Source organism: Saccostrea cucullata, unplaced genomic scaffold (assembly GCF_032062105.1).
Source record: "Saccostrea cucullata isolate Sc308-1 unplaced genomic scaffold, CSIRO_AGI_Scuc_v1 ctg154, whole genome shotgun sequence".
Lineage (NCBI taxonomy): Eukaryota > Metazoa > Mollusca > Bivalvia > Ostreida > Ostreidae > Saccostrea > Saccostrea cuccullata.
The window spans coordinates 220,773-238,475 of NW_026926909.1; the positions used below are offsets into that span (position 1 = coordinate 220,773).

The following is a 17,703-nucleotide window of genomic DNA, read 5'->3' on the forward strand; positions in this document are numbered from 1 at the left end:
GTGCGAAAATAACCCTTACAGTACAAATTGCTTCAAATCACTTTTGATACATCTTTTTATCATAACTCTTTTCTTGAGAAAGTGCATGTTTTCATAAATACTTCAATTTTTATATGCTTCTTAGACTTCTAAATTCAATCTACATGTAATATTATAATAATTGTTTGAAAATAATGTTGCTTCGTTTTAACCATTACTATATGGTACGTATCATAAATTCATGACCAGAATGTGGTCTGAAATATGACATTGTCAACTGCCTATATATTCACAAAATGATGTTTTTATCCTTTTCAGAGTACTACACTTTGTATACATAAATAAGTACATGTACTTCTATAATGCCCAGAATTTGTTAAGACTATATTAACCTATTGACAATGATACAAATAGCACTTCTAAACAAGGAAGCAATGACAATGAACTAACTTCCAAAGATAGCAATGTTACACACTTATAATGAGCTTCTTCAAGCACCAAGATAACAATTCCTCCCACATCATTCTGCACCTTGTTATAATAGTTAACATATTAGTACTGCTGGCTTATGTGGAACAATCTTTATGTCATGTCAACATATTGAAGTTAATAATGTATATAAATCTATCTAAATCTATCACAGAAAATTGTCATGGAAATGTTTGTTTTTATAAACATGTATTTCTCCTGCAAACCTAAATCTACTGATTAGGTAATTGACTATAAAAAAAAAATTCAATGCTATAAAATGAAAAATATAGACAGCAGAAAAACACAAGCAAGTCTTGCACATTTTATAGGCCTCAAAAATATTTACATGATTACAAAAAAAAGATGGATAGGTAAAGTTTTGATCTTATTTCTAACTTTTTATATTACATAAAAGAACAAATCTAAAATGCTACTTTAAAGTCTAGCTGTTAAAAGTTCTCTTCTTCTATAGCAATATTTTTGGAAAAAAAATTAACAATCTACCAAATAGCTCTAAAAACTGCTATTAAAATAGTTACTTTACAACCTTTAAATCATAGAATTTATAAGAAAAACTTCAGACATGCATTTCCCCATTTAACAAAGAATTTTTCTCATGTTGGTGTAAAAAAAATTAAGGTCCATCAGTTAAGTTTAAAAAAAAAAGGAGCTTGTTTTGTTTTTGTTTTTCCTTTAGGCTTAACTGCTAGTACCTCCACAAGTATAAGTGGAAATTTTAGCGAGACGCAAATTTAGCAATTTCTACCTAAAATCTGGTACATATGTATTTTATTTTTAGCAAGAAGTAATTTTAGCGATTTTAAAATGCTAACTAAAGAAGCTATTACAAATAATACGCAATTAATTTTTAGCCATATTCAATTTTAGTGATTGAATGCTAATAATGCCAAAATTAAATCCTTGCTAAAAATACTACTTATACAGTAGTATGTACTGTACAAAAAAAATTCAAAAATACACATATGAGTTTGTAAAAATATCAAAATCGAGCAGACTATTTTAATGGCATGATCCCATTTCAGTTTTTTTCTAAACACTTGACTTGAAAATGTTCATAAATCTACAGTGGTGGTCCCATATTCCTATATAATCATGGCCCCTTGAATATTATTAAAATGCAACTATAATTGAACCTTTAATATTATGAAAGTGTTAATTTTACCTGCATTGATTGCAATATACAAATCCTTCTAATAAATGGAATTTTACTAATTCTACAAACAATAAGTGTAATGACTAATTTTACACTTGTTCATCAATGCTTTATTTATATTTAAAAAATACATGTACATTTCAATTGTAAGTACATATATATCCAACATGTTTTCATGTTTTTTTTTAATGTTGATTGGTGATCGACTAGTAGAAATTTTTTGATTTTTTCTAGCTGCAGATCAGTGGACATTCTGTCAACCAAAAATTTTTCAGAGAATTACGGGGTACACTTTTAATCTGTAAAATTAAGAAACAATTTTGGTGGTTTTCTCGCCAACTGGTATATTAATAAAATTTGTGCAATTTTTTGTTAATTATCATTCATTTCAACACAGGGCTAAAAATCTTTATATTAAGTCTATTAAAAGTATAACACAATATACAAATAATTGTCAATAAATAACATTAATGTTTCTTTCATCCATAATTAATCCTTTCAAAATAAACACACATAAATCTGTTTAATTATAAATCAATAAATTAACAATGAAATAAATACATGACGTAAACACAATAACGATGATCACAAAAATGAAATTCAGTACACTTGTACCCTTAATTATTCTGTATTCATTTCCCTTGAAGGAAACTGTAATCAGCTTATACACATACCTCATTTCATTGAATTGTAAGAGATCAGGCATTTTAATGAGGTTTTTGAACTTGCAAAGATTCAGGCAAGTTATTTCTCATAATTTACTGTATATGACCTTGAAAATAAGGATCCAGATGAGCTATTTAAAGAAAATCCTTTAAATTGTCATGAATTTAAATAAACCCTATCTAAGAATTGAAAAAGTGCAGCAAAAATTAATACATGTATTAAAATGGCCCCTAGCTATCACAGGAAGTGGTCATTGGACTCCCATAATTCTTGCTATCCCAGGAAGCACCTGTCCTTGAATTGGTCCATAGTCCACATGTTCCCCATCTACCATTATATTGCCCTCAGTTCCCATTGGCTCCAATCGGAAAGCCAATACTTTGACCATCTCCACGTACGGTGAACTTATGTGGTCCCCTGTTTCGAAAGACAAGAATAAGTTCACAAGTGCCGATTTGGGGATCCCAGCTCTGATAATCAAAAGATGAATCTGTCCATCATTCAGTCTCGATTCAGGTGATGCCAAGTTGTCAGGGCCTAGATAGGGCTGGTATAGGGCACAAGCCGTGATAAATTCATCTTCTATTGTGACCCAGTTTGATGGAACCTCCTCCCCAAGAGGTGCCAAAAGGGGCGCCTGAAGGGGTTTTCCATCATTGTTCAATGTCTGTACCATTTCTTCAAATATATTTTCACTTCCAGTACTAACATTATCATCTTTTACATGATCACCATTGGGCAGACTTGAAGTAAAACATTCATCTGAATCGTCCGGTTCAAACATCACATTGTCGTGTTCCTCGTATCCTGATATGTCTCCATTTGTTTCACTGACGGTTTTCACGGTCGGCATGGATTTGGACCTGAGTCGAGGTAAGGAGTGAGAAGAGGACTTTTCTCTGTACACTCCCTGTACACCGTTCTCGTATACGGAGGAACTGATGTTGCGTTGTGTTGTAGAGTTTCTTATCATCGTAAATCGTCGCGGTCGGGAACATTTTACCGTCCTTTCTTTCTGATTTTTGGCACCTGGGTCATAAGGGGTAACGGGAAGAAATGAAACCTTAGCTCTGTATTTCCGAAGGCCTAAAATAAAAGAAAGCTCTATGTAATATAGGTACACACGTCACATTTACTGTATCTCCATAACATCTCTGATTGATTATAAGCAACGTCATGTGTCATAATTGACAAATTTTCTCTGTTCCCAAATTTTACCTTACCGGTAATTGAATATCACTTTTAAATATGTGCAACAAAGCAGCATCTTTGTAATGTGCACGTAAAACTTTTCATTTTAACTTGGAATGATTGTGCGTAATCTGTTATAATTTTTCATTTAAACAATAAAACGCTTTCTTTGTTTGTTATTACTGGAATTAACGGAAGCAGCTGTTGCAGAAAAAATACATAGCGGGTTATGTAAATTTTTTCTGCAATAGCTGCGACCGTTAATTCCAGTAATAACAAACAAAGAAAGACATTTCATTGTTTATATTTATATCTGTTTAAATAATCATTTAAAGAAGAATTAAAAAGTTTAATTATTGTATTTATGATGCGAACGTCTTTATACATTTCATTGATGGAACAGCCACTGATCAAGAAATCTGTACAGGCGATATACCTAATGTAGTTCATGCAGTGATTAACGCAATGGTTTTTCTTAAGAAATAAAGGAGAAAATATTCAGTGTCCATGTCCTTGTTTTTTTTCAGTGTTAGAGCTGAGTATACTTACTGACAACTCGCTTTATGAAGTAGAGGGTGAATCGGGAAGCTCCTAGGACTCTCAGTCGCTCGCTCTCGTAGTCGATGTCCGCCACTAAGCCCCAGGTGACAGACAGGAAGGAGTACATCTGTTTCCCCGGGGTCTGTACCAACACCAGGTCCATAGGGATCACACGGTGCTTAATCAACACAAAGGTGGAGTGAAGAATGGGATTCAAATCTACCGGCTCACTGAAAAAATTTTTTTTTACTATTGTTACACTTATGATACATGTATAATTATGATGCCGATTTCCCGTCTTGATTTAGTACATTGTATAATTTTATAAGATGCTTCAGAGTTCAGTAAATAAATCAAATTTATAAAATTCTACAAAATATGAAATCGATGTAGAGGAGCTACTTAAAAAAAGTAGTTCTGAATGGGATATGAACGTGTTATTGAGGGTCCCCATTAGATTTTATGATGATTTACAACATGCCACTCATAATGATCTCAATCATGTTATGGTATCATACTAAAAAACCTGAAGAACACTCCAACATTTTTTTAATGATTATTTATCTGAGAAGAAGAATAAATGCTAATATACTAAATATTTTCTTATCAAGATTGACATAGGCAATATTCAGAAAAAAAACTATCCTAATAGATACTGGCGATAAACTTTTAATTTTTCTGTATTTTTTTCTATCAAAATATGACAATCTAAGCAAAAGCTGATCAGTCTGCATAAAAAAAATTAGGTCAATAAATTTTACAGAACCTTTACTGTCAGACCATGATATGATTTCTTTGTACTAAACTCTTAGTATATCATCTAATATATAGCAATACACCACAGCCTGTATGTCACTTATCTGTCATTAGAACAAATATTTACACATTAAACATGTTAAATGTACAGTTCATGGCCTTCGTTATATTTATATTTAATGAAAAGGTGAAAATGAGTACATGCACTAAGTATGCTATGATCCTACAGATATAGGTCAGAGCTTTATTTTCTGTTTCCTCCTTACCCTGCTAGATAGTTTATATTTAGAGACAGGGCATTCCCTGATCCACCGGGTAAACAACCAACAGGGAAATTAATCGCCACCTCCCAGTCACCTCTGCTCATTAGACCATTGATTACCTGCAAGGTTAAAGGTCAAGGTCAAATAGTGAAAACTTCAGGAAAAAATAACTTGATAATTTTTTTATACTGTACAGCAGGTTAAAATCGCGGTCGGAAAAGATCGCGATTTGTTCAATTTTCAGCAAATCGCGATAGTTTGAATTCGCGGAAAAGGAAAAACCATAAATTTCTTAAACAGTACTTGCAAGCATTTTTCTGTAGGTATATATTGTGTGAACTGCTATTTCTCGTCTCTGTAGTATAATATTAAAGTCTGTAATGTATATCGCGCATATCAGACAGAAAAGTAAAGTCTATATATTGTGGCGATTTTGATCCCGATTGCATAATAACGAAAAACCGGACTGATCCCGATTTGAAGTGAAAATAATGCTATGCATTTAATTTTTTTTATTTCCAGGTCCAAATCAGAAAAAAAATTATACCGTAGTAAAAATGTTGAACTTTTAATCATATAATTGAAATTAACTAATTGTCGTTACCCTGTTTACTAAGTAAATGCCTTGATTAAAGGTAATGACTGAGTGACACGCACGGGTGAAATTAAACAAGCATGTTTTATTAAATAATTACATCGCACGTCTACTAGATGGCAAAATTAATCGTTAGCTATAGAAATGAATTAACTCATTAATAAGCTTTAAAAACAGCAACAACTACGTGTTTATAATTGATCCAGACACTTGCATAATTATAAAGACAGTCTACATCTAATCACAGAAAATAATAAAATTTCAATTAATCCCTATAAAACTTTTTAAGAATTATTCACTGTATGTTGAATTCGCGGAATTTCATTTTCCGCGAATATAGCGAAAATTAACTCCGCGAGTTAATTTCCTGCTGTACAGTATTGCAAATAAATAAATGTATTCAAATGCAGGTTGAGTTTCATGAACAGTAAAATAAGTAATGTAACTTTTGCGTACTTCATATATAAGTCCATCTCCTGAGACTATGACAACGCCGTACCATGCAGACAAATCTAGACTCCTCATCATCTCTGTAGCATGACCAGCATACTCTATCAAAGTGAAAAAAAAACATGAAAGTAAAAATTCATAGTTAACCACATGGATAAAAATTCATGTATAAAAATCCATGCCTCAATTTACTCAATAAATTAAGAAAAAAACATAAAAGGCACTGTGACTGCATGAACTCATAATTTAAATTACACCCTGCTGCATTTTTTAAATGTGTCCATATAAAGTTTCAAATGTGACCTTGACTTTGCTTAAAAAGTGATCCATCATACAATCATAAGTAACCATGTAACCTCCAAAAATTTTCCATCAGAAAACTTTAGACTTGACATGAATTTTACACATCTAATTTCTCTAGTGATCTTGAACTTGCCACAATGACCTAGGGTCAAGGTTTTTAACATATCTTCAGCTCACATACAAGATTGTTTGAGGGATGGAGGGACAAGGTGATTCTTATATCCCCCAAACTTCTTTTGTGGGTGAATAATAACTTCTTAGAACTTTATTCTAAAATATCTATATACATTCACCTAAATTAAGCTTGTTGAACCCTGTACTTATATATATCTCCTTATCATCTGTGACAAAGATCAATTTGTTGTAACAATTCACAATAATCTGAATGAACAATTTTACTCTACACTGTGAAATTCCAGAATAGTTTAGCAGGAAGTGAATTCCAAGTAGATCGTTGACACAATAATCTCATAGAATTTTGTTTTTGTGATGAATCAGCAAAACATCATTGTAAAATGTAAACTTCGCACAGATCTGCCCAGCAATTAAAAGATCAAGTAGCATATCAGATCCCCTAGGCTTAGATGAAGATGGTCCTTACAAAGATTAGCAAACATTTAGAAATGCATCAATCCATAATATAACTGGTATATCTTTCCTACTTATATGTCAACAATTTCATTTAGATCTGTGTTATACTGGCCTCCACTATATCCCTGTAATGTCCTAGACAACCACTGACACACTCAGTGCATTCCGGAACTTACCTGTGATGACCATTTTAAAGGAAATGTCTGCCTCCTCCAGCATACTGGACACGCCATTTTCGAAGATCTGGCGGGCTTTCCCTGGACCACTGAAAGGGTTGATTAACACCAGTATCTTCCTTTGTAGAGGTGCTTCACAGTTCACCAAGTCTGAAAATATGTACAAATGCCATTATTCTTATGTTGGTTAAGAATATTTTCATCATGTTTATTTTTTCTCTTTTCAAGTGGTTGGTGTGTGTGCTTGTGTTTGTTGGGGGATGAGGGGAGACATTTGGCAATTAATATATTCTTGAAGTACAATTCCAACCAGAGAAATGCATTATTAACGATGTTGCATATGTAGCAATATAAGTTATATTCAAGTATATATCACGATAACAAACAATCACAAAAACCTATAGGTCCTTGTGTTAAATGCATAATATATCAATATTTAATAGTGATCAAGGTCAATGTATAATTAATGTAAATGTCATAGTATTTTTTCTTAATCAAGATAATGGATTAAGGGTTGATGAGCCATTCCATATTCATCATATTACCAATGGACTGTGTCCAATGGAATAGATTATTGCAATTACTCTGAGTTGATAAATGACTCCCATTGCAATTAATAAACATCATTTATCATTTCACTAAATCCCAGGTAAAAAGATGAGTAAAATTAAGATGAATGTCTTCAAAGATGAGAATACATTAAGTAGTAAAGACAGAGACAATAAACAATTGTGTAAGAAGTTTGTTTTACAGCAAAGCATGATTTAAGCTATAAATCATTTAAAAATGGTAAAGATTCTTTTTCCTTCTGTAGAAAAAAAAGGAAAACATTCTTTATCCTTTTGGGGCCGTCCAATATCCCTCCCCTCCCTTCCCCTGGGCATATATATGCATGGGGGCTAAACTTCTGGCTGTATATAATGCATACTAATTTATAATTCATTCAAATTTTTTATTATTTAGTTCATTTCTTCAGGTCCAGCACAATACCCTGATGAAGGTATATAGCTTGATAAAGCTATATAGCTTTATCTAGGTATTACAAATACCTTGATCAATTAGGTATTTTATGTAATGAAAATTCAAAAAAAAATCTTAAAAAATTAAATACTGAAAGTCTAGTTCTGAGTTTTTGTCAGTGATTTCCACTCGTGCATGAAAAGCACTCTGGTATCAAAAAGACAGCATAATTAAAAGAATGTCTCCTCACATGACATGTTTTTATACTGATTCCTTTTTGTTTGAGAACTTAACATGCATTATAAGGTTTATCAAGTATATACCTTTATCAGGTTAATTATTGTGCTGGACCTGTTCATTGCATGACTTTATGTGACCACTCAGAAGAATACCTGTTTCTATTGTGATATGATTATTATTGTTGTTTTTAGAAAGACTAAGAATGGTCTTCTTCCATTTCTCACAGACAATTTTGTTAGAATCGTAATCCGGGTGATGTGATAAGGCTAAATTTAAGGTGCAATGTTCTCGAGAGTAGGATTTACAAAATAGCCTCTTCTTCGTCTTAGGACAGTAATGAATAGAAAGCAAACATTCTGCCATGTCCCGCACAACGTGGGAATTAACACAGTTACACACATTACCGCTGCCCTGTTTGTTTACACCACTGTTAATACGGCATCCAATCACATCCTTTATATCAATCACACCCTCATATTCGTTACTTTTGCCATTCAAATCTTGAAACCTCAGTTTTTCACTTGTCAATTCCACCATGAAAATTTTTCCAGGTTTGCCTAAAATGGAAAATTTTCCTTGCAGAAGAACATCATTCTGTTCCATGGTTGTAGTATGCAGACTGTGCAGTAATTTACACATATATAGACTATATATAAATACACATCCTCTTCACATAAGTAGCATCACTGATGAACCTGTGTTGTCACCACGCCGCTTCCTGATCCTGGAGATAGGTCTACATGGACTGTTATTAAATTCTAGATTTTTTCCTGCACAAGCATGCTCAGAGATAAGCTAATTCCCCCAAAAATCGACAGTGAAATACGGGATCCTTGTGTCATGATCAATAGTCAATCAATCTGATTTTCACCTCATTCTTCAATATAGACAGTTCAGGTCACTCATGTTTTGGTGACCAGTGCTTCCATAGCAAGCCCAGGTAAAACAATATTGCCAATACATCCCTTTAAATGTGCTCAGGGTTAATATATAGGATCTTGTTTACTGTTAAAGTATTAATTCACAGTCAATATAAGGATTTTATCCTCCACAGTTATTGCATTTTCTGGTTGATTGCCCATTTGAGACCATTTTTTACAGCCCTCTTGTAAATATTTACTCCTCTTACACCCATGAACAGAATTTAGAACATGAAATATGAGTGATTTTGTCATCTCTTTTAGGATTATCAATCACAGATGTTTGTCAAAAAATGATAGACATATAAATCAGTCTCCTAATAAGGCAAAAACAAGATCGTATAAATAAAATAAGTTATTCAAGCATTTTTTAAATTTCTTGATATTTTAAAACTTTTCTCCTTTATTGAGACAAAATTTAATATTTTTTTCATCACTGCATAGAGCAAATATTTCTCATTCCTATTTGCCAATGGTCAAAATTAGTAAGAAGAGACATCCAAGTTTTAAGTATTACAAAAAAAGTTCTGAAGGATACCATTTATCCAAAACAATTCACTCTTTTCTTTATTTTTTCTTTCTCTTGTTAGTTTCAAAAATTGTTATTCATCTCTTTTTTTTCTCTTTTATTAAGTAACAGGAAAAATTCATTTTAAATATTGATTTAATTAATTTAAATACAGAAATTTATTGAGCTGATGAACACCACCAGAATTATGTGACAGAAAAATATTCAAATAAACAAGAGGCCCATGGGCCACATCGCTCACCTGAGTAACTTTGGTGATGCAGTTCTTTACCAGATTTCCCCTCTTCTTATATCTAGTGTGGCCCCCTATCTCCCCCACCACCACCACCACCCCCATCTTGATTTTAATAATTTAGAATCTACACTACCCTAAGATGCTTCCACCTAAATTTCAGCTTTTCTGGCCCACTGCTTCTTAAGAAGAAGATTTTTTCCTATATATTTCTATATAAAACTTGGATTCCCTATTGTGGCCCTGCGCTACCCCCAGGGTTCATAATTTTAACAATTTAGATTCTACACTACCTCAGGATGCTTCCACATAAGCTTCAGCTTTTCTGACTCAATGGTTCTTGAGAAAAAGAGTTCAAAAGATTTTTCCTATATATTTCTATGTAAAACTTTGATTCCCCATAATGGCCCTCGCCCTATCCCCGGGGGGGTCATGTTTTGAACAATTTAGATTTTACACTATCCCAGGATGCTTCCATATTAGTTTAAGCTTTTCTGGACCAATGGTTCTTGAGAAGAAGATTTTTAAAGATTTTCCCTATATATTTCTATGTAAAACTTGGATTCCTTATTGTGCCAATGTGGCCCCGCCCTAATCCCAGGGGTCATGATTTTAACAATTTAGAATCTACACTACCCTAGGATGCTTCCACATAAGTTTCAGCTTTTCTGACCCAAAGGTTCTTGAGAAGATTTTTCCTATATATTTCTACGTAAAACTTGGATTCCCTATTGTGGCCCTGCCCTACCCCCCGGGGGTCATGATTTGAACAATTTAGAATCTACACTACCCCAGGATGCTTCCACATAAGCTTCAGCTTTTCTGACTCAATGGTTCTTGAGAAAAAGATTTTTTAATGACCCAACCCTATTTTTGTATTTTCTTGATTATCTCCCCTTTGAAGGGGACATGGCCCTTTATTTTAACAATTTAAACTCCCCATCACCCAAGGATGCTTTGTACCAAGTTTGGTTAAAATTGGCCTAGTGGTTCTTGAGAAGAAGTCAAAAATGTGAAAAGTTTACAGACGGACGGACAGACGACGGACAAAATGTGATCAGAAAAGCTCACTTGAGCCTTCGGCTCAGGTGAGCTAAAAAAGGGGAATAGGCAATTTGCTCACAACAAGGACTTTACACAGAAATCTGCTTGACCTTTGACTTTTACCTTTACCAATGGTCACTCTTTGGGTGATGTATCAAACACATGAGGCCCAGAAGAGCAAGGGAAGAAAAGATGATTACAATGAATGCATACTTACTAGCCAACTGAACCTATCTGAATCAAATACTACAAGCAAATTCAAAGAATTGTGGCCCCCCGCTTTCGGTGTCTTTGTGCGTGAGATGTCAAATATGAATGCCATATTACATGTCATTTAGAAATTATCACCAAAGTTGATTTTTTTTTTTTTAAAATAAGGTCAATCGTGAAAGTCAAGGCATATGAAAGCCCTATCTCTTCTCAATCAAAAGTTAAAAGGAACAAGATGTGTTTGTGAAACACTGATGACCCTGTATGGCAACAAAGTGAAGATTAAACTTTTCTTAAATGCAAATTAAATATATTGGTACCCAAATTTTAAAAAGTAGGTCAAACTCCAATTTCAAGGTCAAAGGGTGTAAGTGCTTGATATCCATTGAAAGGACTTTCACAAGGATTTAATATTTGAAGTATGAAAGCCCTTGCCCTAACCCTTCAAAAGTTATGGCCAAGGTTAAAGTTTTTTAAAAATGGGCCAAACTTCAAGGTCAGAAGGTCAAAGTTCTTGTTATCCCATGAAAGGACTTCTCACAAGGATTACATATGTAAAGTATGAAAGCCCCAGCCCTTACCATTGTAGAGTTATGGCCAAGGTTAAAGTTTTTTCATAAGTACAGAAATCTCAGGTCAAGGTCAAAAGGTCAAAGTTGTTGATATCCCATGAAAGGTCTTGCCACAAAGAATATATATGTGAAATATAAAAGCCCTAGTATCTACCGTTCAAAAGTTACGGTCAAAATAAAAATTTTAAAATTTTTGTGTAAAAGTGGGTCAAACTCCACGGTCAAGGTCAAATTTGGTGGTACCCAAAGAAAGGTCTTGTCACAAGGAATACACATGTGAAATATGAAAGTCATAGCTCCACTAAATCAAAAGTTATGGGCAAGGTTAAAGTTTTTGTAATGGACGGACAGACAGACTGACAGCCAGACGAATGAGATTTAATGTCCCCTCGCTTTCGTGAAAGCGGGGGATAATAATACCTACCAGTGTTTCATATGAAGCAAAAGTCAGGTGATGTATAAAACACATGATGCCCAGAAGAGCACAGGAAGAAAAAATGTTCACAATGATATTCAAAGATCTTTACTGTGAACTTTTACCTCTGTCCCATAAACTTGGTTCAAGGTCATTGTTTACCCTTTATCCAAATGCAGCAATCTATAGATGGAATAGGTCCATGGGGATTGAAATATGTTCTGGACAACGATTTTACCCAGAATTTTTTTCCTATTCAGATAGGTTCAGTTGATGCATACAAGGAATTTATACATAAATCTGAGACTGCTATGACCTTGACCTCTGAAACTTAGCTCAAAATTAGTACATATACTTTACCGAATAGTACTTTTTGGTGAAGTATTACTGTATTAGCCAGATGAGTCAAGGGGAGATTATTTACACAGATATATTTTTTTTAATTTTGTTTCAAGACTGTTGATCTAGAATATTGGTTTAACTTTAAATTCATGCACTTCCTTTGTCTACAGGCACTCTTTAAGTCAAGACTCAAAGCCAGATGAGTCAAAGGGAAATAAAATGTATTTTAATATCCAACAACTCAGAAAAAAGATTGCTGCATTAACACAGAGACAGACAGACAAACAGACAGACCAGCTAACTACCATTCAACCTCAGAGCAAAGCCCTTAATTCATCAGTGTAAAACTTAATTAATGTTTCTCCTCATTCCTTTTTTTTATTTGTTCACTATGGCAGGAATGTAGACCATTTGATATGTAGACCATTTGATACTGAGCCAACAAAAATTTAAATCTAGATCAAAAATATAATATAGATCATTCTGTGCTATAAATAGGACAAAATACAACCTAAAAGACAGACACTGATTAAAGCATATGAAAACAATTACTTATCACAGCTTTAAGTTCAAAACCATATTTAAAAATGACAAATCATTGCCAAATCCATGAGACATAATGTCAAAATAACTTTATTCCTACAAAAAAAAAATACAATCTGGTCATCATAACAAACTATATGCTTCTTGGCCCAATTTGTACAAACTGTAGTTTTGGGTCTTATATGCTGTTTTGGGTCCATGCTAAATTATCAAGCAACCTTTTGTTCAATAACTTAATTACCCTGGTAAATTTTATATAGGCATGTATAAACAGTTTTGTTGTTGCTAATGACAGATGGTGTGATGTCTGTCACCACTCAGAAAAAGTCCAAACCATTATAGCAATGTCACAAAATACCAAAGCATTGTCACAAAATGCTATATTACATATTATGTGAATATACCATTTTCAAGTAGAATAAGACAAGTAAATAATAAGACCTTCAAATAACTAAGAGAGATATAATGTACAGAAGCATCATAAAGAAAGCTATAGGCTTTAACCTTGTCCAAATGACCTTGAAGCAGTTAAATGTATCATCCAGTTGATTTTTTGGATAAAGACAGACTTGTTTATTTGCATTCTTGATAACTGCTTTAAGTTGGGTATTATCTCAGTCCATTCAAACTTTGATAGAATTTTTCAATCTCGCAAAAAGCATACCCTAGCTTATGCACTCTTATTATTTCCCTTGATCATGATCATTTTTATTAGCAAGCAAAATTTACCCAGTACGTGTCTCGAACATCAAGATGTTTTACGAATAAAATAAAATAAAACCAAATAAATGTTTTACTTTTTGATAATTTGAATGCATTATATAGTACCAATGTATTTATCTAATAATGGTCAACCGTGAGAACACAAAAGCTGTCGAATGCATATATGTCAGTTTTTAGCAACAATTAATGACGTGTGAATGCCCATCTGCTTCTTACATTGTTCTGACTTCCATGAATTGACTTTTTTTAACAAGTTAGGCTTTAATTGAAAATAAGATTTAGCACAGTGATCATTACATGAATTGCAAGTGTTGAGAAAAAGTTACATAATATCTTTTTAAGGAAATCCCGTGTAGACAATGCTATACATATGAGACATGATTTATTATAGAACAGTTTTTCTTAAAATAGTTTTTCTATGTCATTAAGGTTCTTCATAATTTAATTTTTTTTTTAATCATAATTTTTTAAATAACACTTAGAAATGTACTGCAGGTAAATCAAATGATGTTTGTTTATAATACTGAGTCTTTGTTTGGAATCATTTTCAATAAAGAAACAAATGTAATACATCAAGAACTTGTAGTTACTAGGCAGATAAAAATAAAGCAGTAGACAAATTGAGGTTATTAATTGTTTCAAAATGACTTATTTAGAATAATTCATCAAAAAATACAAATATATAATAATCACAATTCATTTTACTATCTATAGATACATACATTAATAATTATGAACAGTTGGTAATGGACGGTTTGGGTCACAGATAAAAACTTAAGCCTATAAGTAGCTCAATCAGCAGAGCACCTGACAAGTGATACAGGGTGAGGGGTCCCAGGTTTGATTCCAAGTCAAGCCATACATATTTTCCTTTCCTGATACAAAATTGGTGTCTTTAAATGAAAACCCCTTAACTTGCAAGTGAAAGTCCTGTCTGGGGCAAAAAAGAACTTGGATTTTGTCTTTGAGGGCAAACCCAATATAAAGAGGGGTATGCCATGGTTGGTAGAGCACCTGAATCAATTTCCAGTACTGCTATTTATTTCACCTTTCCTGTAACAAGTTCATCAATCATGGACATTCATTTATTAGCTAAAAAGTTTCCGACCCATGATAAATGGTGAAAAATAATAATAATAAAAGATACACCATATATATTTACATAACTGATTATGAAAATGGGATATTGATTTCCAGAAAAAGATCAACTTAATTTTTAGAGGGGGTTATAATTCAATTACCCAGGTATGTATTCGCGTATATATTCTATTGTATTTACACCGAGATATGCATTTTTCTCCTAAATTAATCAAAGATCTAAGAAACAAAAATTAATTTTCATCTTACAGAATCTTTCAATGATCTGAAATCTTTCTAACATTCGTACAAAGAGATAATTCTAGTACAGCTGTTTTCTACGTACCTTCTCTGTGAACTTTTGCACTTTGTGACAAAGACAATATTAAATTCCTCCATCGGAAACATATCTTTAAATTTTCATCGAAAACATTAGAACTATGTATATCAAACGTCACTGTCTGTTTTTCTCTTGTCCTTTTTCCATTGTACGATCGTTGACAGATGGGATAATAATACACTGTAAGAAAACACGACACGTCGTGTGCTTTTGATTTTCGACATTTACATCCAATCACATCACCAAAGTGTATGTAATGATTTTCGTCAAATTCATTTCTTGTATTTTTATATGAGATCCACTTCTGAGTAAGTTCCACTGCATATTTTGATTTTTTGAAAGGAAACAACGAGAATTCTTCCTTCAGAAGCACTTCGCACTTCCTCGCCATTTTGCATGATCATGTGATAGGTCACGTGATAGCATGTTTCTCAGAGAGAGAGAGAGATTGGCGCTGTTTGTCTTATACATCTATTTAGCTATTGAGTGAGTACGGAAGCGTATTAGGACTGCACCAGTATCTTTTATCAATTTGTTTTAACACAATATAATTAGTAATTTGTTTTACAAATTAGATTTTTTTTTTACCAAATTAGTTACCGATATTTGTTTTATGCTTAAAAAGTAGTAATTTGTTAACAAATAAACTATAACTTTTTTTCTCTATGTACTTTCATCTGTCTCTCTGTCTGTTTGTCCGCAAAAACGTTAATAATATTGCCTTCAACTTTTGCTTGCATGGTTAGAGCTATTTAATTTATTATGGCACGCCAAATTCACAAAAATGAGCTAAACATAGTTTCACAGTCGAAAAACTAGGTTTATCGGTTGTAAACTATAGTTAACAACGTTAATCTATATTTCACATCTGTAAACCATAGTTAACGCGATAATCTATGTTTCACAACCGCAAACTATACTTAACACTGAAAACAATCATTTGCGATTGCAAAACATAGATTATCTGATAAATACAGTTTCACGATTTGTAAACTATAGTAAACTATAGTTTACAAACCGTTAACTATAGTTAACGATCTGATAAATATAGTTTCACGATTTGTGAAACTATGATTTACAACTTTTAACTATAGTTTACGATTGTAAACTATAGTTTACAAACGTGAATCTATGTTTATCAACAAAATCTATTGTTAACGCTTATTACAGACAGATAAACTTAGATTAGCATTCGTAAACTATAGTTAACAACCGTTAATTATAGTTTTACAGATGAAAACTATACTTAACGAATCGTTAACTATACTTAACGAATCGTTAACTATAGTTTACGGTTTGTAAACTATAGTTTACAGTCGATAAACCTAGTTTATCAAATGTGAAACTAGGTTTATCTCATTTTTGTGAATTTGGCGTGCCATAATTTATGACTCATATTTCACATTCATGTGTATTCCTTGTGACAAGGACTTTCTTAACTTATTGGAACTCTTGGCCTTGACCTTTTTGATCCAATTTTCAAAAAGATACCGAACTTTAACCTTAGATATAACCTTTGAACAATTGGTGCTAAGGCTTTCATATGCCACATGTGTATTTATTGTGGTTAGACCTTTCCATGGATACAAATATTTATACCTTGACCTTTGAGTAAAACCCACTTTGATCTTTTGATCTTTGACAATCGCGTGACTTTTGATCAGTTAGTACCTGGACCTTCATACTGATTTTACAGGTACATATTCCATGTGACAAGGCATTCCTTTGATATACAAAAAAAAAATGACCTTGACCTTAGAGTTAAGTCTTCTTTTGAGAAACTTTAACCTTGGCCATCAATGTTGAACAGTTGGTGCAAGGGCACATATGTATATTCATTAAGAACAAGTTCAGTCTTAACAACAATTCTCACCCCTTAAAGAATTTAACTGAGAAACTTTAACCTTCGCGAAATCTGTCCTACGGGAGCATCTGACAGTATTTCACAGACAGATCTTGTTTGATATGGTTTTCTATGTAAACCCCCTCCCCCCCCCCCACCCACCCACACACACAATACTTTTTTATTGCTCTTCAGTCGAACTGTCATGTTGTGTGTGTTTTTTTTTTATTTACCGAGTGGCAGTAAAATACAAAATTTTCCTGACAAGTGACATCTAACAACTTTAATATTACCGAAGAAAGTTCAAAATCACTCTCCCCTCACCTATAAAATATGATGTTCAAGTTTAATTGTACGTTTTTGGTGCTTTAACTCTGAGCCCCCCCCCCCCCTTTGCAGTCCAGTTGCAAAAACGTTGATAAACGCTAAAGTAAGATTTTCAAAATGAGTTTAGGCATTAAATAGCACATTTTTCTGATTCAATCTAAGGCTAGGTACGAAAGCCTATTAGGATCAATCTAGAGAGAAAAAAAATTTAAAAGGCGTAACAACGCGAAA

At 33.0% G+C, this 17,703-nt stretch overlaps 1 protein-coding gene across 2 annotated transcripts; it reads right to left on the reverse strand.

Annotated features, from left to right (window-relative positions):
• Positions 1–1,353: 1,353 nt before the first annotated feature.
• LOC134272887 (sphingosine kinase 2-like) lies at positions 1,354–15,699 on the reverse strand. Of its 2 annotated transcripts, none has more exons than XM_062755060.1 (6): positions 15,309–15,699; positions 7,156–7,305; positions 6,092–6,186; positions 5,044–5,159; positions 4,031–4,251; positions 1,354–3,376 (listed from the first exon to the last, which is right to left on the reverse strand). In XM_062755060.1, the coding sequence occupies exons 1-6, from the start codon at positions 15,691–15,693 to the stop codon at positions 2,541–2,543; spliced, it is 1,803 nt and encodes a 600-aa protein (XP_062611044.1). In that variant the 5' UTR covers positions 15,694–15,699; the 3' UTR covers positions 1,354–2,540. The 2 variants fall into 2 exon arrangements, with proteins under 2 accessions (XP_062611044.1, XP_062611043.1); XM_062755059.1 differs by lacking the exon at positions 15,309–15,699 and adding an exon at positions 8,508–9,381.
• Between the last annotated feature and the right edge of the window lie 2,004 nt (positions 15,700–17,703).